The sequence below is a fragment of the Squalius cephalus genome (assembly GCF_949319135.1).
Source record: "Squalius cephalus genome assembly, chromosome: 5".
NCBI lineage: Eukaryota > Metazoa > Chordata > Actinopteri > Cypriniformes > Leuciscidae > Squalius > Squalius cephalus.
In genome coordinates, this window is record NC_137126.1 from 27,953,582 (window position 1) to 27,974,001 (window position 20,420).

Genomic DNA, 20,420 nt, shown 5'->3' on the forward strand with positions numbered 1-20,420 from the left:
ACATCCGCTGACACACAGATGCGTTCACCAGGCCAGGATCACCGTCTGAGCTCTGAGACATCGAATGGGTTACAAAGAGAAAGTAGAGTGAAGAATTTTTCTTCTAGCCTATTTTGAAACGTAACTCCAAGACTGCAATGTTACATTCTCACTCATGAAACTATGACAGGTTGAATTAAAAAAACTAAAGCAGTGGGACGGTGAGATGAACTTTTTTTAAAAGAACGGGTAATGGGAAGGGGTTGTTTTTGGCTTGTAACACTCTTTGATCTTAGGCAGAGACAGCAAAATGCAACTCCCAAAGAAAGCAATGTTATATAATAGAAAAGAACTTACAAGGTAGTAAAGGGCATTTGTAACATTTATTTTGGCCCCAGGAATTTCCCACACTGCCACAGCAGTCTTCCTGATTGGTCAGACCAGGGAGAGGGTTACTACTACACTACAAAAAGAGAAAGAATGAGAATTAAAGTGGTTATTTTTATTATTTAAAAAAATAAATTATAATAATTCAAGGGCAAATCAGATTTTCTGTATCAACTCATCTACTTCTGTCACTCACAGCCTGTTTGGGTGTGGTTTCCTGGAAGCACCTCCCCTTGGGCTTATGTGTCTGCGGAGGGAGGCGGGTCACAGTCTTAGTACCGTGAGGCTTGTTCTCCGATTGGTCAAGAGGATGAATGACAACCGAAGTGTCTGGCGCGTGAACAACACGGACATTGACCTGCACTGGAAAGATGAATAAAAATGAAACAATAAGGGGGTTATCCAGATCCAGCTATTAATTTTTAAACAACTTCTTAATAATAATGAAGTGTAGAAAGCATTAAGCATGCACTGAAAAAAACAAACAAGTAAATTTATAATACATTTTTCTTTTATATTTTTTAAGTAAATTTCAAAAATGGAATATAGTAAACTATATTTATCTGAGTTAAGTGAAAGTAACAAAGAAAATAAGTCATTTTAACATGGCTAGTAAAAGGTTGAGAAATATCCATTTAATTGAGGTTTCCTTTACAATACATTTCACTCAAACAATATAACATTGAATTTATCCACACTTTTAAAGTATATGCTTAACTTAGAATCATCTAAGTAATTAATACAATAGATATTGTGTGAGACACCATATACACATCAGATTTTACGTGTTATGTGAACGCAGAGACATCACTTGGTAGACAATACACAATGACGGTAACATTTGATGGATCGTTTTTGTGTTTGAATGTGTCATTTTGAGTAGAAAATGAACTCCAAATGTCACAAAATGGCAAGTTACTAATCCTAACAACAAATGATAAAACAGTGTACATACAGCAGGAAAACAGTGAAATTAACTATTCAAGGCCCGGTGCATGATGGAAACACCAGATCAGAAAAGTTGAGTAATTTTACTTAATTTTATAACATTGATATTTACGCTTTAATTTCTACATGCTTGAATTGAGAACTAATATATAATTTACTTAGTTTTTTTAATTCTTGCCTGAACTAACTTTTTCATGTAAATTACATTGTTTTTTTCTGTAGTATTTACTTCACCAAAAATCATTTTTATCAGTGTGAATATATTATTTGATATCACAAATTCTAATACAAAAATGTTTTTAGTATTATTTATATACTATTAATGAGTGTTTATTAATATTTTGAATATGTTCATCTTTTTAGTTTTCAGTTTTTAGTAATTTTGTTATGTACTTTTGTCATTTTATTAAGTTTTTTTATATTTCTATTGAGCTTTATTTTTATTTATTTTTAGATTTAGTAATTTTGTTACTTCAACTTCAACTTATTTTATTTAGTTATTTGCTAAAGCAACATTTCCCAAGTTTAAATTTTAAGCATTTTTTTTTTTCTTTCTTTCTTTGTTTCATTTATATAGCACAATTTAATACAACTATAGTTGCCCAATGTGCTGTACAGAGATAATAAGAGTAATACCAATAAAACATAAAACAAAAGATACAAAAAATATCATAAAGAAAACACATAAAACATGACTCGGCACCCAGATGAAGTAAAAGCCTGAGATGATAAATGAGTTTTTAACTAACTTTAAAAAACTAGATATTGTCTGAGCCATTAATGTGCAAGGGTAACAAGTTCCACAGTTTAGGAGCAGCAACCGAAAAGTCCCAATCAACCCTAAGTTTTAGTCTAGACCTGGGAACAGTTAAAAGCAACTGATCAGAAGACTTTAGAGACCTGTATGTCGTTTCAGTAAAGCATCAAGGTATGTTGACGCCAAACCATTCAAGGATTTAAAAACAAGACAATAAAAGGTTGTATTCTATATGGAAACGAGTGATGTTGGTTTGCTTTCATCTAAAATTTATATTTTATTTTACTTTAGATTTATTTCAATGAACAAAAACTTTTATTAATATAGTTTTAGTTTTAGTTAACAATAACACTGCAAAAAACACATTAAACATAGACCTAGATGACATGTGATCATGTTTCCCTGTGCATATGCCAGACTAACCATCCCATATTGAGCTACAGATGCAAAGAACGTTATAGAACGAGCTTTAGTCAATCATTATTTCTGCATTAAAATATTCTCACACCAAATTTACACACACATACATGAATGTATGCGAATGAGACCACAGTTCAGTTCAAATGGAAAGTGAAAATGTCCTGTGCACCAATTACCTTCAGAAGAGTGATGTCCAGTGCCTTGCAGAGTGAACACAGAGTGTGTCTGTGTCATCTGCTGCCGCCCACCTGTGCCGCCTGGCTCTGACAGACTCTGGGAGATTCATTTATTCTCAGTCAATTATTATTCTAAAAACATCAGGATCTAACAAAACTCTTAAAGGACATGAGACACATTCAGAATATTCTTTCTATCACAACTGGCTCTGCCCCATCAGTTTGTTTGTTTAGAATCAAGATGGCAACTGAAAAAAACAGTATTTAATTTTTCATAAAGGTGCATTTACAGATAAGTCAGTGGAGCAAGTGGTGTAAAGGAGATGGGCACCTGCAGGGTGTAGACAGGCTGCTTGTTGCCTCGAGAAGCTTGAGTCCGCAGTGGGAATTGGCAGAGGCGTCCGGTGAAGCCTGGTGGACAGAGACAGTGTGTGCGGGTACTGCACACTCCTCCATTCATACAGGTTAGAGGACACACCACTGCAAACACACACAGACTACAGATTAGGCATGCCACATAGGGTTTGACAATATTTATATAGTATTATTATGAACTATCATATGGTTGATATATTATTGTACTGTATATCATAGTTGATATATAAATTAACGATATGATGTAGCCTAAATCAAACTTTTTTACACATTTGTGTATATAGATAAGAGCCAATGAGAGATATCATCGACTGAGATTAAAATAATGAAACATGCTGCAAAAGTTACAAAAAATAGCACAGACTAATTATTTATGCTTTTGCAAACTGTATTTTATTATTTTTCATTTTTATTATTATTATTCTTCAAGCATAAGACCTGATTTAAACATGTATTCAGACCATCTACTTTATATTGTTGTGCGTCAGACTGTGGTTTGGTTACAGCGCTCTTATGTGGTCTGAAAAATCAAGCCAGGCTTAACCAGATTATTCTGAAACACTGGCACAAGTAACATCATTATTTAATACCAGCTCATGGTGGTTTCGGAGGGGAAAATCCAGTTTCTGATTCTTATTCTGTTCTGTTCTATGAAGAACTACTCTTTAAATTAATCATCAGTATATTGGCTAACAGTTGAATGAAAGGTAGAGGATGAAAAATAAAACATTCCATCATAAAATCATAACATAAGGGACAGTTAAGACAGCAAGCCTAGAAAGAACTGATATGTCATGCACAGAGTGTAACAGGACCCAAAGTTATGGATTTCGAAATTTACAATTAGGAAAAAAGTAAACCATATGATATGTAAAATAAAAAAGTGTAAAATGAAAATCCAAGTTGTAACTGAGTGTAGTACTACATTAATGCGAAGCAATGATTTTAACCTGTTAACTGTCAAGGTCTGGGTATTAAGACACATGGTGCCAGTGGAGTAAAGCGTCTGTGTATGCATGTGACCATGAGCCTGGGCGGATTGGGGGAACACGATAACAACCTCATTTGAACTTTTTAGCTGGCTCAATTTTTGTGACATCAACTGGAAATTTGGAACACAACTTGGTCAGACATATGGCGTTGCTTTTCTACCAAATTGGTCTGTTTAGTTTAACAGTAAACTAACTTCTATGACTTTTTTACACTTTCATTGTGTTCTTTAAAAAGAGACCAACCTGTATTCCATAGCATTTATGAATTACAACCATTTAAGTTCAGATCTAAAAAATGCTGGGTTGTTTCAATCCATGTTTGGGTCAAATGTGACCCTGGATCACAAAATCAGTCACAAGTCGCACGGGTATATTTGTGGCAATAGCCAACAATAAATAGCCACTGTATGGGTCAAAATTATCGAAATGATGAGTCTTTTATGCCAAAAATCATTAGGATATTAAATAAAGATTGTGTTCCATGAAGATATTTGGTAAATTTCCTACCGTAAATATATAAAACATTTGTTTTTGTGAGTGAATGCAGCACAATCGCGAACATAAATGGACAACTTTAAAGGCGATTTTCTCAATGTTTTGATTTTTTTGCACCCTCAGATTCCAGATTTTCAAATAGTTGTATCTCAGCCAAATATTGAAATCATTCTTTGATCACAAATATGGACAAAACCAGTCGTTGGTTTAAATTTAATACAATTTTAAAGTGATATGCTCAAAAAGGTAGGTGACAGTTAACAGGTTAAAGGAGTAGTTCACTTTAAAATGAAATTTACCCCATGATTTACTCACCCTCAAGCCATTGAAGTAAATGAATCTGTAACACTGTAAGGTCTCATTTGTTAACATTAGTAAATGTTTTAACTAACATGAAGTAACCATGCGCAATACATTTGTTACTGTATTTGTTAATCTTTGTTACTGTTCGTTAATAAAAATACAGTCATTGTTTGTCATGTTAGTTCACACTGCATTAACAAATATTAACAAAAACAGCTTTTGATTTTAATAATGTATTAGTACATGTTGAAATTAACATTAACAAAGATTAATAAATGTTGTAGAAGTGCAGTTCATTATTATTCATGTCAACTAATGTAGTTAATTAATGAAACCTTATTGTAAAGTGTTACCAATAAATCAGCAAAATTTGAATATATACAAACAATAATTATCCTATTATAAATATAAAAACAAAATCCTAAATCACAGATGTAGATTTAGACTTCTAGCCCATAATCAACAAGAATTTATTTTTAAACATATTACTGAAACATCAAACTCCTATTTTGAGATATAGACAAACAAAAATGAATCAAAAAAGCATTTTGTCTCAAGAAAAACAAGCCATGGTAGAGCCAACAAACATGAAGTCAGTAGACTGCAAAAATCTTAAAAAACAAAACAAAATCAGATTCTTGATTCCAGACAAGCAGGGGACACTCTGAGTCTGAGCACAAAGGCATATGATCAGGCTGGCAGTAGCAGACTGCGGCTCGCCTTCTCCCGTAGCTTGATGAGGACAACACACGGAAACAATTACAGCTGGTGGGAGTCTGTCTGCGTGCATATGATAACCACCTACACACGCTCACGCTGATTCAAGCTCTCACAGCACCGCCATTCTTACTCTACGTTCAAATAGTATACTAAATAAATGACTTTATGAGAATGTGCTTATGAGAGAAACACTTAAAGGGGACATATCATGCTAAATCCACTTTTTTAGCCCTTAAATGCATTTTGTTGTATTTTTGGAGGGTTTAGAAGTACAGAAAATTTGAAATTATTCTCTTCAGGTGCTTCGTTGATATCTTTATATTCTGTTTTGGTCATATTTTTCAACCTGTTCCGATTTTTCTGTTCTCTATGACGTTTTTTGAACTATTTCGTCACAGTATTTGCAGTGGAACTGCCAAATAAGGACATTGACTTCCGGCCCAACACTTCGAGCAATCCGCCATTTTTATTTCTCGCTGCAATTTTGTAGTCCAAGCTAAAGGATGCAGAAGTTACGAGAGGGTAAGTTAAAATGTTCGGTTGTTGGATGTAGTAACCCACACGCTTCATGACACCGTCTAATGTAGATTGTGACAGGGCGCATGTTTAACTGAAAGAACGAGCAGAGAGAGAGAGACCCGGTCGCGCGCACGCACTCTCTCTCTCTCTTCGGAGCCAGGCGAAAGTGTAAACAAGACACCTTCTCCAAACTAGACGCTGTATTGCTCTCTCTCCCTCGGACATATTAATCAAAATAAATTGACACGGTGGTAAAAGGTCGGAAGACCAAAGTTTCATGTGTAAATACAGTAACACACCATTGCGATACATCCATATGAAGACGTTGTTCTGCAGGTTCGTCGTCTTCATTTTCATCTCGCTCCGGCTCCGGCTCTGGCTCGAACATGTAAGGCTGGCTGGACAAGTCTTCCGTTGTTGACATTTTGTTAATAACGTGTGAATAAAACGTTTCTGTGCCGCTAGATAATCGTATCTCTGCTATCATCAAACTACAAAAATGGCCGAACGGGGTGGAGTTGAACCGAGTGTCACCTCTGCATCCTGGAGAGGGGGCGGGGTATGAAGTGTAAATTGTATTTAAAGAGACCACACCAAAACGAGTTGCTCTCAGACGCACATCAGAAAAGGGGTAGAAAAGGGGCCTGTGCAGTTCCGCTTTATATAGACTACAAATGTATGATTTATATGTAAAAAGGAACGATTTAAAAGCATGATATATCTCCTTTAAAGAAAAACCAAGCCATATGACAGACATCAACAAACAACCAGTTTCTATTAAAAGCAGAAAAAAATGACCTTTCATCCTTGATTCATTACTTTCTGTCTTTCTAATGGCCAGTAATCATAGCAGAGATATTGAATGTAAAGTGCCATTCTGTCTGTCTGCAACTGTACCGTGAAGCTTTAATGCCTTAAAGCTTTAATGTGGGTATATATATATGGTGTGTATATAGTGTGATTTTCTATGTAGAAGCTTGTGTTTTTGCCCATGATGTGCATATGTATTCATAGGTTTGTGTAGACTTGTGTGTGTGTGAACTTTTCTGTGTGTGTGGGAATGTTTCAGTGTGTCTGTGCTTGCTGAGTTAATTGCAGTTCTCCAGACAGACAGAGGTTTCAAAAATACAGCTTTAGACTTCACTACACCACTAATTCACACACATACATGTGACTTTTCCCAGCAGCATTTAGCTCTCAGGGCACGCAATGCTTTTCTAGTATCTTGTCCTCATACCCCAAAATTTAGCTTTTTCCCTTTATAAAATATTTACTGTAATCCCAGAAGGGCCAGAACACTGACAAAAACTCGAGAAACCTTACAACATAATATGTGCTTATGATTTCTGAGGAATGTCAAATACTTTCTTACTCTTTGTCTGCGCCAAAGAGAATGGTAATGGATTTAACAGACCCAATATGAGTGTGTGTGTGTGTGTGTGTGTGTGTGTGTGTGTGTGTGTGTGTGTGTGTGTGTGTGTGTGTGTGTGTGTGTGTGTGTGTGTGTGTGTGTGTGTGTGTGTGTAGATGGGTGGGGGCGTACATAATGTGTGATGATTTTCATCAGGGGTGTGTCTGCTGTGCTCGTCTAATCCACTGCCAGTCTGAAAATCACTATGTATTTACAGAAAGAAGCTGAAAGCTTCATTCCAGCTTCCTCACACCTCAGTGTAAAGAGCAGGCAACTGAATCCATAAACCTGCCACATCAGTGGATAAATCATCTTCACACACCAGGGCCTGTAAATGCTTTAATCTGAGACATAAAGGAAAAATAACCTTAGATTAAATTATTCTTAAAAGATCTTTGAACATCAGTTCAATTCATATTTTAATTTATTTTCTGGTCATCACACTACTAGTAAACTCTTGGTTTGATGTAAGATAAATATATTGTGGATGTAAGTCAAACTACTCTATAAAACTAGTGTACATCACATGACAGTGGGTTACTTCAGCCTCAGTCAAATACCAGGTAAAAGCTAATTTAAAAAAAGCAACCTGTGCCAAATCAAAATTACATATGAGATGTCTTTCATCTGTAAATTCTCCCAGACGGCAATATGATTAGAGAGCAAACTAAGACTTTTGCTTTCAATCTGTCATCTAGGTAAAACACAAAAAAGTATCTAACTATCTTAACAATGTCTCAGACTGTGCTCAGATTTATCAAGATACCAAAGTCTTAAATCAAAAGTCAGAGGTTTCATTATGAACTCAAACATTTCTTATCAGAGGTATGCAATACAGTACTTGTATTGCCCCTTATTCTTATTGTATGTCAATAAAGCCCCTTTCACACCGAGATTCCGGAAAATACACAGATAATGTGTCCCGGGATTTGTCCCGGGATCGTTTGATTTTGGTTCATTCACACTGCCAGTGATTTTCCGGAATCTGTGAGTGCGTTCACACACATCCCGTAAAGATCCCGTAAAGACACGTGACGTCAGGATGTGTTGTAGAAAGGCCAGTCTAATGGTGCGTTCAAGTCACTTTCGTCGGAGTAAGATGGCGGAGTGCTTTCTCTTAATTAATTACACAAAAATACAGCAAGTTTCTTAAACTCTAGTTTTATAAAATGAAGAACAAAGAAATGTGCATCAGGTGTGCTTTGGTTTTTAAGTTTTTAATTAATTTATGAAGCCACTGCAAAATTTATCTTTATATATTACATTGTTATATTATAATGCCATCATATTCTGTGCAGGCAATTAGCTTACTGCGCTGTAAATAGAAAAGTCTAGCAAGATCACTGCTAAGTATTCCGCCATGTTTCTCACTGACACGCCCCCAACTTGTAAAGATCGGGCCTTAAAGAAAATCCTATTACGTAAATCGTATTTACGACATTGTGGTGGCATTCATGTGCGCTCAACTTGTAAATACGATCTTTAATAACGCACTATAATATTCCGCTACAGCTCTTTCCATTGTAGACGCGGCGTCTAAAGTTTACTATGATCTGTGTTTGCGTTCACACAGAAGGCACTCTAGCAATTTTACTGCAATTTCCCGGGATCAACACGCTGTGTGAAAGGGGCTATAAATTACCTAGACTACCATTCAAAAGTTTGAGGCTGTTAAGATTTGTTTTTAAAAGGTTTTTAAAGTTTCTTATGCTCATAACGGCTGCATTTATTTTATCAAAAATCCAGCACAAACTGTAATATTTTTACAATGTAAAATAACTGTCTTCTATTTTTTTAGGAGATATTTTTTAGATATTTTAAAATGTAATTTGGTGATGGCAAAGCTGGATTTTCAGAATCATTAACTCAGTCTTCAGTGTCTCAAGATCCATCAGATATCAAAAAAATTGTTCTGGTTAATAATTTTTGTTTAAAAAGAACAACATTTATTTGAAATATATATAATTTTTGTAACAATGTAAAAACAATGTTTATGGTCTCTTTTGATCAATTTGTGTCCTTGCTGAATAAAAGCATATTTTTCATTAAAACATTTTTTGAATGGTATACTGTAAAATGTTTTACTGCTATTTACTTAAAAGATTATGGTAACAATCTAACACATAATATTTTTGAGTAGTTAAAGCTTTTTAATTACTTTAAGTATGTTTTACTCTCAAAATTGCATGAATTCAAGTGAATGGAAAGGACCTGTTTATATTTGACTTTGAGTCATATTGTATTATTAAAAGACTGTATGCTGTTAGCACAACAACAAACTTGTTACTGCACTATCATTAGCAAAGTTATTGCTCAATGAACAAAGCAACATGATTCAACATATTTAAACATGCAGTTATTCACAACCTAACCATAAGCCCTACTCTTCTGCACAATGGTAACGATCAAAACTTCAACATAATATAACTCTTTCAAATGTCAAACATAACTGAACATTAAACATTAACAGATGTTTCCCTTTACTCAAAAACACATTTAATAACACTTAATTTCAATATTTACTCTCCATTTCCAGCCATGTGCAAAGCATGCTGGGAACTAACAATGGTGTCTCTAAATAAAATCGCATAATTGAGGTAATTCTCTTAAAATAAATAGGTAGCCTTTTTCCCTAAATTTTATCAGCTTTATCAGTTCCTCAGTTCAAGCCTCAAAATTGTGTATGTTTCCTTTAAAAACTTTGGAAAAAGTATCTCTTGGTTTTATTAGTGAAATGTTCTCAATATTTTCAATAAAACACTGAACCACAATTTTCTTAATAAAATATACACAATATTTTTAATTATCACCTTAAATTACAAGACTCATGATTCATTTTTATGTGTGCAAGTCAACCCAAAGAAGCCAAACTTTGGCTCATTATTATTTAATATTCATCAAACTATAATTCATCAGATATATAATTAGATAAGATAAGATAATATTCTGTTCAGTGTTTACAAAACTACATATTAAACACCATCATGTTATGTTAGACACTGAGTTTTTGTAAGACAAAGAAGCATTTTTCTGATTTCAAGGTCGTTGTTAATAAAGTTTCTCATTAAATTTAGAGACAAGCATCAAACAACTTTAAAACTGTTAGCGCAATGTTGTTGTCAGTCATTTCTGATCCCCAGTGTAGACTCTCATTCTGTCTGTTACTGTTTATTTCATCTTATGCTCAATAAATGTATATAACCCAAATAATTTACCTTTCGCAAGCAGAGGTATGAAGAAATTTATGTGCTCTGACTTTTCTCTGAACCACATACACACACACACATTGTGTTTTAATGTTTTATGGGGACTTTCCAGTGGTTTTTATACTGTACAAACTGTATATTATACCCTTACACTAACCCTACCCCTAAACCTACCCATTACAAAAACCTTCTGCCTTGTTTCATTTTCAAAAAACATCACTTAGTATGATTTATAAGCTGTCCTCATGGGGACCAAAAAGTGTCCCCACAAGGACAAGGATTATGGATATTGTCATCTTTGGGGACACACACACACGCACACACACAGTTCACTCACAGAGAAACACACGGTTAATAATTTCTTAGAACACACAAAGCTTTTAAATTAGTTTTAAATTATTGGCCATAAACTATTTTCCAAAACAAAGGAAACAACTAGGAATATAATAATTTTTCAGACAGAGGAGGAGGGAAGGACAGGGAAGGATTTTTTGGAAGGACAGAGAGAATGAAAAAATAAATGAATAGCGAAATGAGTAAATGACAGATAGTGGTAAAGGAAAAAAATTGACTGTTTAAAACACACGTGTTTTAGGTGCCAAGTGTGAGCCGTTTTCCTAGTGGCTGAGCAGGAACTAGACCATTGAGTGCATGCGTGTGTGTGTGTGTGTGTGTGTGAGAGAGAGAGACAGAGAGAGAGAGAGAGAGAGAGAGAGAGAGAGAGAGAAAGAGAGAGAGAGAGAGAGAGAGAGAGAGAGAGAGAGAGAGAGAGAGAGAGAGAGAGAGAGAGTCATGAGTGCAGTGGTACAGTCCCAGTGCCATTGGTACTGTGGCGAAGAAGCAAAGAAATGTTCACATTCCTCAGATACCCTGGCTTAAAGGCCAGCAAGCTCAGACACATACGTACAGAGCACGGGCTCTCTGTGGCAGAAAGATACATGACATAACCATGAGCCACTGATGTTTTTATTCATTATATTTATTATTCTATTACATCAAGTATAGAGAAAGAGAAAGAGAGGAGCTCTTTCTTTAATAAAGCAGCAGTTCTTTCACACCCATCCACCTCCTCACACAGATGAATCACTTTAGCACCAGTCAACATTAGTCACGAATGCTTCAGCCGCAGGGTTATTCAGTTCAGATAAGTGAGTGTGGTTAATGAGAGACCCACTGAAACATAATAAAGGGAAGGGGATTGATAAAATGTGGACAAACACAACCAATAGTTTAATTTTGCCAAATTCTTACAATGTAATGTCATCAAATACACTTTTAAAATATAAAAGAAAAAATGTAACTGACCATGCAAAACAACAAATTTAAGACCAGGTAGACACCTCTGCCAACTGGTCACTTTGGCACTGGATTGAATAAACACACCAGCAGTAATCCTAATATGGCTGGGCAACCACTGACCTGCAACTGGATGACTGATGTTACATAACATCATCTAATTAATATTGATGAGCCAACACTTTTCAGATCCTCACTTCACCCCTGGATTGAGTAATTAAGAGAAAAGATCACACTTAAAAATATATGAACATATAAAGTCAAAGCTCAATTAAGCAGAAATGCTCAGACATGTAATTGGTGGTTGGTGCTCCAAACAAACTGATTACGGTCATGAGGCTGATCCAAAAACCATCAGTAAAACACTACCTTAACATGCACTGTAAAAGAAAACAGATTTGTCCTTATTGAATGAAACTGAAAATGAAAATATTCATTTTAAAAAGAAAATCTTATATTGACCCAAACTTTTGAATGGTAATGTGCATATATAAAAGCTGTGTGTACATACAAGTTTTACTCTGATTGGATTATATTGATCATAATATATAATTATAATATTTACTATAATTAATTCAATGCCCACTGTAAACATTTCTTCAATTAGCTAAAATCTAACATCCACAAACATACCACTTAACACACCCGCTAACACATCGACATCAACTAACTTATCTGCTAACAAAGTTACTAACACACCAACAAACCCTCCCATTAAATTATGCGTTAGCAACTATAATTTGCTGTTCTAAACACAAACAAACGAAAATATAGAAGTGGCCATTAGAGTCAAAAGAGAAGGTGGGGCAAAAGAATATTAAACCTAATTCAGTTTCTTGACAAAAGCCTTTAGTGAGACTGTGTTCACTTCTGTAGGCTGAAAAATAACAAAAACAACATGCACACACACCCATTATAAAACATAAAAACATCAGAGATTTAAAAAACGCTTACCTCTAGACAAAATCTAGAAAAGATAAGAGTGGGTGTTTACTGAAAGGGCATGTGCATGTGCTGTACTCTGTTTCAATATGCATAAACACACCCACACATGTACAAATACCACACAAACACAAACATTAACATTCTAGCATGTATATATGCCTTTCTCTTGAGAATACAGAGGCATTTTCTTTCAAAAATGTTGGTTTCCATAAGAGCTAGGGAAAAAGTGTAGCATTAAAAGTTGCTGAAATGCTGTTAGTGGTCTAAAACGCAGAAATAACTTTTGCTTCAAAGTACCTCCACTTTTGTCAAGAGTCTGACCAACTGTAAAATAGCTTTCACCTGCAGATCTTTACAAACAATCAAATGCAGCAAATAAAACCAGCACACGGGGAAATCCTGCTCTTTTACCTCAATGTTTACATTTTACAAGCTTCTTAAACAAGACTTTCCCTACTGTCGCATAGGGGACCAGGACATGTCGTAACACTGGCAACAGCAGAGGTTCCAGTTTCTGAAAGCTAAACAGAGATGTGAGAATTCAGGCAGCGTGGATGGATGGAATGCCAGCAAGAGACTGTGACTGTGATGTCATCATCAGCGCTTGACAGGTATTTGTGTATTTATGGAGAGGAAGGAATAGGAAAGGAGACATTAAGGATGGAATATTACAGATATTCCGTCTACAGAGGGGAAATAGGCCAGACATGCCAAACACTAACTTTTAATACTATACACTATGTCTATGATTAAATGACTCATTGGAAATTCCTTTTTTGAAAGTTGCTGAAAATATTATTTGGAAGCTATTTGTACCTCATATTTTCTTGGAGGGTGAATCTCTGCTGCTACTGAACAGCTGTTGTAAATCCAGAATGATCAAAAGAGTTTTGACAAGGTGCTTTATCTGTCAGTGTTTAACTGGAGCTGTAAGGTTTAGTCTGACTGAGAAAATACTGATGTTTTGGTGTCTCTGTTTGCATGGGCACCAATGAAAGAGAAAACCAGAGGTGTTGTCACGGGCCCTGGAATAGAGAGTCCCTGCAATTGCAGATTAAATAAAAACAGGGGTCCAAACATAACGGTTGACATCACTGCCTCCGGCTGATCTATCATTAGTCAGTGGAACGTTGATGTTATCAACCACCAGTAATATTTAAATGTCTTTGCCTTTCTTAAAGGGATAGACCTTAGTCATAGTCAAGGTATAGCCAAATTACATTTTTGACAGGAAGCAAAACGAGGCTGTAAGGGATAGAAATGGATTTGTATAGTAAATTAACAACATGCCAGTTGATTAACTCACAAAATATCTTTCCAAAGAAAATTTCAATAGACAAAAACTCCATAAAACAGTTCTGAAAGTACTTAAAGTGAGCTTTGAAAAATTCCTAGTATGATCTAGTACCTATATAGTACCACTGTAAAAACAGTCTATCCCCCACAGCTGTTTTCATCAGAGTAAAATTCAATATGGCATCTGCCCTCACTAAAGTCTAAAGTTCACCTATAATAGAAAATTTGTCATCATTTACTCACCCTCATGTCACTGTTTTGAAGAACTAGTTTTTTCAATACAATAAAAGTTAATGGGATCTAAAACAAACTGGACCTCATTGGACAAAAAACGCTTAAGACATTCTTCAAAATACAGTATATTTTTTTGTTCCCAAGAAGAAAGTCAAAGTTGAACTATGCTTTTAAATACTGAACATCACAAAGGGACAATGGAGGGGACGTCTTATAAAAATAAAGTGCTAAAGTTGTCAATGGAGCTTGAAAAATAATTAAATGACTCCTATCACTCAAAAAACCTGTCTACCATTAACCATTGGATGTTTTCACTTCGGAATAACTACAGGGTAAGCAGCCAATAACAAATACACACATATATATATATATATATACACACACATTCCTCTGCTCTGCTTTAAATAACTGGCCTCATTCCCACAGTGAAAAGCAGTGAGTTTACTCTGAGTAAACCAGAATGCTTGTTTAAGGGCCTGAGTTTCAATATTGCCCTTTAAAAAAGCCCACAGCTGCCACCTCTCCCTCAAACACAGACACTCACTTATACACAGTGTTCTCTTATCACTTTCCAACACAACCTCTAATTTGAGTTTCAGAGTCTCTGACTGGCAAGACCAATTATCCTAACCGTGTCGTACTCCTCTTTGCTATCTTCTGTGTAGAAGGTGCATGGAATCTTTTTTTTGTTTTTCATTTTATTTCAAGCATACAATGAAAAAGTGTACAGTATGTACAACATAAGACAATAATCGAAAGAACACTGATGATCAAACAAATAAAATTCACCGCTGCTTTAATCTTTAAAGTCACAATGAAATCAAATTCATATTTTTTATGGAATATAAATATAGCAGTATTTATTATAAATGATTTATCTGGTCTGTGCACATCTTTTTTTTTTTCTTTTTTTTTTTGCCCTCATAATCTGTTAACTTCCCCTCCCTCATCATCTCTTCTCCTCTAATGATGTGTTTATCGGCTCGAAGGCGGTACAACCTGCTAGTCACACATGAGATCACAGCAATAGCAAACCACAATCATCCAATCAATTCCCATTGGACAAAATTAAGTCCTGCCCAACATTTTTTCTGCTTTGAGAAGGCGTTTAAGTCGGATATACATCACAATAGGGACGAAAAGACTATTGCAACATACATTTCAAGCTGACTTTAAGGAAGAATGGGAAATACGATCTACAAACAAAAGCAAAACTTAGATAAAAAGATGGCGAGGGGAAAGGACTGAGAATGTTGATGACACAGACACTAATATCTACTGCACATCATATAAAACAAATGGTAGATGGCCACTGACTCATACACTCACAAACACACAAGGATTGGCATGCTTATGGAATGTTCGACTGGATTTCTGAAACATTTTCCACTCTGAAACTGCTCCTTTGTGGCTTGCTGCAAGGATTTTCCATGCATTGTGAAGGAATAAAGCCTGATTAGCCCCAAAGACTTCATGTATCTAGTTATGTAATAAATCTGGCTCTTACTATTGTGAGCGCTCTAAATCACAGCATACACTGAGCATCGCACACCACAGTAGTCGAATAAAGAGGGATCACAGACTGTGCTGCAAGTAGAACCCAGTTAAATAAAGAAATGAACAGAAGTCACCAAAATACGAGGAAATATGTGGCGTTTGCATGTGAAAGAGAGGCAGAGTGTGTATGTGTGTGTGTGTGTGTGAATGAGGCCTGAAATAGGTATGGGGTAGTGCTGGTGTTGCATGATGGCATCATTATGGGCACTCTGTGGCACTTTGCAGAAGTGGAGGATGGTTTGGGGTTTACAGACCTCTCACCACAGAACCCAGATGCTGGCATTGACAGACAGAGGGACACAAAAAGAGAAAGAGAGGCTGCTTTCTCTGTACTTAACAAACTGCTAATCAAACTGTCTGCCAGTATATAATCTAATCTTTATTTTTATTTTTTTTAAAGAGTAGAGACTCTTTGTCAAATAAGATAGGTCCACATGTGAGTATTTCTTTAGGTGCCTGATCTTCCAGGCTGTCTGATGCATTCCATGACTGAAACCACAAGACTAAGTCAGAGAAAAATGTAATATGTATCATCTTGACAGCTGAGTCAGGCTTTAAGTAAAAGGTAAAATACTTTATGGCAAATTCATTGTTGGCATTAGAATAAAGGTTTATCGTGATGATGATGATTATAGCTTTAATACACTTTGAGCATAGCTGCAGTGCTTATTTCCACTGCACAGCATGAACTATGGACTCTGGACAAGGAAAGTGTAACGTGTTAGACACGCATGAACAAAGATGAATCAAAAATACTAATTTATTAAACAAAGAGAAAACACTAGGAGATAGATATAGCAATAACACATTCACATAAACAATACCGAACATGGAAAAGACTGAACTAAAGGCTTAAAAACACAAGGGAGCAATCAAGCAAACAACCATGGAAACAAACATTGAACTAGAACTCAGTTAAACATGCACAGGGAAAACCAAACTAAAACTCAATGAACTGACATAAGTAAACATAACTGTAGGAGCCGGTGGGAATGAGGACCAAGGCGGAGCCCAACAGAACTGAAGGGGTGGAGGGACGAATCGTAGCTAGAGGCTCAGAAGTCCGTGGCGCAGGCAGAGTGACGTTTGACAAAGGTGAAGCCAGAGGGACGAGGGAGCCTGGTGGAGCCGTAAGGACGATGGTCCCAGGTGAACCCGAGAGAGGGGGAGACAAGGTGGAGCCGACATGTCGACGAGGCGAGCTGGAGTGACAGACTCAGCAGCTGGAGGCAAAGCAAGGGGACTTGACAAGGCAGAGCTCGAGACCAGAAGTCCCAAAGTGGATCCACACAGCAGAGAGGAGTCAGAGGAGGAGCCAAGATACTGAAGGGAACCAGCGGAGGCGGAACCGAGGAACTGGATGTTATGGGCAGTTGAGGTGGGAGAGGGAGGCTAGGCAGGATCCTTGGAGACACAGGAGCTGGGTGGGACCAGAAGAAACACAGGAGAATTGGAGCTGGGTGGGACCAGTGGGGACGGGAGCTACAGGGCAATATACTCTTCCATTTCCTCATAATAGATAACAGAAGCCAGCTGCAGCTCACCTATGCCCTCGAACTCCCAAAGAGGACACCCAAATTGACGGACTCCAGGGCGATGATTGGCTCAGTCTTTGTTCCATCTGGCGCTGACATCGCGGCAGGCTCGAGCTTTGTGTCTGTGGCGGGCTCTGGCATACACTCCGTGCAGTGTGTGGGAAGTGGCTGGCTGGGCTCTGGGTCCAGAGTGATGTCCTCCTCTGCGGGGCAGATGGTGAACGGAGATCCGTTACTCACCAGCACCCACTCCATATAGGTGCCAAAATCTCCCTAAGGACCAACACTGGACAGGCATGCCTTGGATCGCTTATTGAGGCTGGTAAAGTAAAACACACACAAAGAGAGCGATCTGGATAGTGTGTGAGGCATGCCAGATCTAAGAAGTCTTTTTTGTGGTCCTCTAGATTTTGCTCCTTTTGCTCTAGGCAGAGCGGTTGGACGGCCGGCAAGTCCATAAAAAAGCGAAATCAAATGTAGGTTCGATATTCTGTAACGTGTTAAGGCGGGCATACACTGTGCGTTGTCTGTGCGATTTCAGCAAGGTACCTACTCACACTGAACGAGTAGATCGCATGCGATGTAAAGCTAAAGCTCAGGATTTTTGTGCTCACACTATACAGTCCGAACGTCGAGCTGCGACTTGACTGCTCACACGATACGTGTGAAATATGTGCGATAAACCCCCGTGCCTGGTTGCGCCAGATGATATCATGTATCCAGAGATAATTGTCAAAACAAGCATCAGCTATCAATGATTTAGCATTTCCAATTTATGTATTCAATTATTATTAGTATTATTAGTATTATTAGGGAAGGCCTACTTTTATTATTAAATTGATAGGCCATTATAATTAATTTGCCAAGCAATAATTTCATAGCGCATCACCGCATAACCAACGCGCTGTGAGGATAATAAAAGATTACAAAGAAGCTTACTCCTCCTCATTGAAAATTGTCTAAAAACATTTAGGTCGATTACAATGAATAATATTACAATATTTTTAATAAATTAATTAAATAGATTAATTTAATAGATTACAATAGGCCTGTAATTAAATTGTTAAAATCTATAATATTTCCGAACACTGCAATAATTAGTCAAAACAGCTTTATTTCAAAAACAGTTTGTTTAACATGGACATTGTTTAACAAATTAAAGGGGCACGGTAACTACATCACAGGTGGCTTGGAAGATGTGGGTAATATATGGTTTATCCATTTTGCAACACAAACTGGAGGTAAGCAACAGTAATTTATAGCTAGTTTGATAGCTACAGAAATTAAGATCTCCCTCTTTTCATTTCTTGCTGCAGATGAAATGGTTAAACTTCTGTTTTCGTGCAGGCGCAGTGAGGGAAAAAACTCTGAGTTTAGGGCAATCGGTTCGTAGCTTTGCTTCAACTGTGCGATATAGTCACGAGGAGTAACCAAAATTTCTGACATGCCAGAAATTCTTCCGACCATCCGATTGCCAGTCGTGAGAGGTTTCTCACCTCTCGTTTCACCCTGTACACTGCACAACAAACACTGCACGACAAACAACGCACAACAAAGCTGAAAATCAGCCCAACCCGAAAAAGAGTTGCACGAGTCAGAATTCGGCTCAAAACTGGACGAAAATCGCACAGTGTATGCCCGCCTTTAGACATGCACATACAAAGATGTATCAAAAATACTTTTTTTTTCCTTTTCAAAAGAGAAAACTCTAGGAAATACATAGCCTAGAAATCTAGACGCACCCTAGCGGCAGCAAATTTTATTTTGCAGCCAGGGTGGTCTAGCAAATCTCCGTTGGCTTTCGAGCTGGAAAAACCAAACTCTAGTCAGGCGGGTGGACTTAACATAATGACGACAGAGTTGCGACGGTTCCCTGCTACTTGAAAACAAAGAATGGCTGCTGCTGGCGAACAGCGGTCTTTCGAATCGGCTTTGGCCGAGACTCTGGAGGACTTGGAGTTAAGCTTTTCTTTGAGAAAAGAACAAAGAACGGCACTTAAGTCATTCTTAAAAAAGGAAGATGTGTTTGTAGTTTTACCAACCAGATACGGCAAAAGTTTAATCTATCAACTAGCTCCGCTGGTGGGAAAACGCTCTGGTTGGTTGTAGCGCTATCCTATTGCGTGCAGAGGGAATTTCAAAGACAACAGTTTATCCTGCCCCTCGGATTGAGCCTTGCCAATGGTGTGTTCCCAGACCCAACATCTTTTTGTGTTGGTTTGGCTTGCCAGGCTAGGAAACACATATAGCAATAACAAATTCACATAAACATGGCACAACATGGAACAGACTAAACTAAAGGCTAAAATACACAAGGGAGCAATCAACGGAAAACAGAACAGGCGTAGAACTAATTAACAACCATGGAAACAAAGGCAAACGGGCAAAGGGAAAACCAAACTAAAACAAAATGAAATGACAGAACTAAACATAAATGTAACAAAAAGACCTTCTGAGGAGAGTATTTTTCCCTAATGGACCCTTAGAAACAGAAGTTGTAGAAAAAAAATTCAGGTCTGGTGAATTTTTTTTTTTCAACCAGCATTTGTGAAGATAACATGTTTTAGGGATTATGGGAGCTTCTTGTCTGTTTTAGTAATCTCAGAGAGACAAATACTCAGACTGTCATGCAAACAAAAAGACTTGCGTGAGAAAATAAGTGTGTTCACATTATAGACATTACAGATTTAACACATTATAAACATTAAGATCATATTGGTGTAGGGTTGTGGTTAGAAGGGTCAGGGTTTTGAATTGTCTGTGAGAGTTTAGGGTTAGATGACAGGATTCATCATTCACTTATGATGTACAAATGACTTTCAGTTAACTCGAGTCAAATAAAATCACAGCTTACTTTATAATGAAGATG

At 36.9% G+C, this 20,420-nt stretch overlaps 1 protein-coding gene across 2 annotated transcripts in view; it reads right to left on the reverse strand.

Annotated features, from left to right (window-relative positions):
• ltbp3 (latent transforming growth factor beta binding protein 3) overlaps positions 1–20,420 on the reverse strand; it is a 48,692-nt gene that overhangs the window by 23,448 nt on the left and 4,824 nt on the right. For both annotated transcript variants that reach the window (XM_079871323.1, XM_079871322.1), the window contains exons 2-5: positions 2,999–3,147; positions 2,668–2,764; positions 563–729; positions 337–442 (exon numbers count right to left, since the gene is read on the reverse strand). In XM_079871323.1, the coding sequence (XP_079727449.1) occupies positions 337–442; positions 563–729; positions 2,668–2,764; positions 2,999–3,147 (519 nt within the window). The remainder of the gene's footprint in view (positions 1–336; positions 443–562; positions 730–2,667; positions 2,765–2,998; positions 3,148–20,420) is intronic.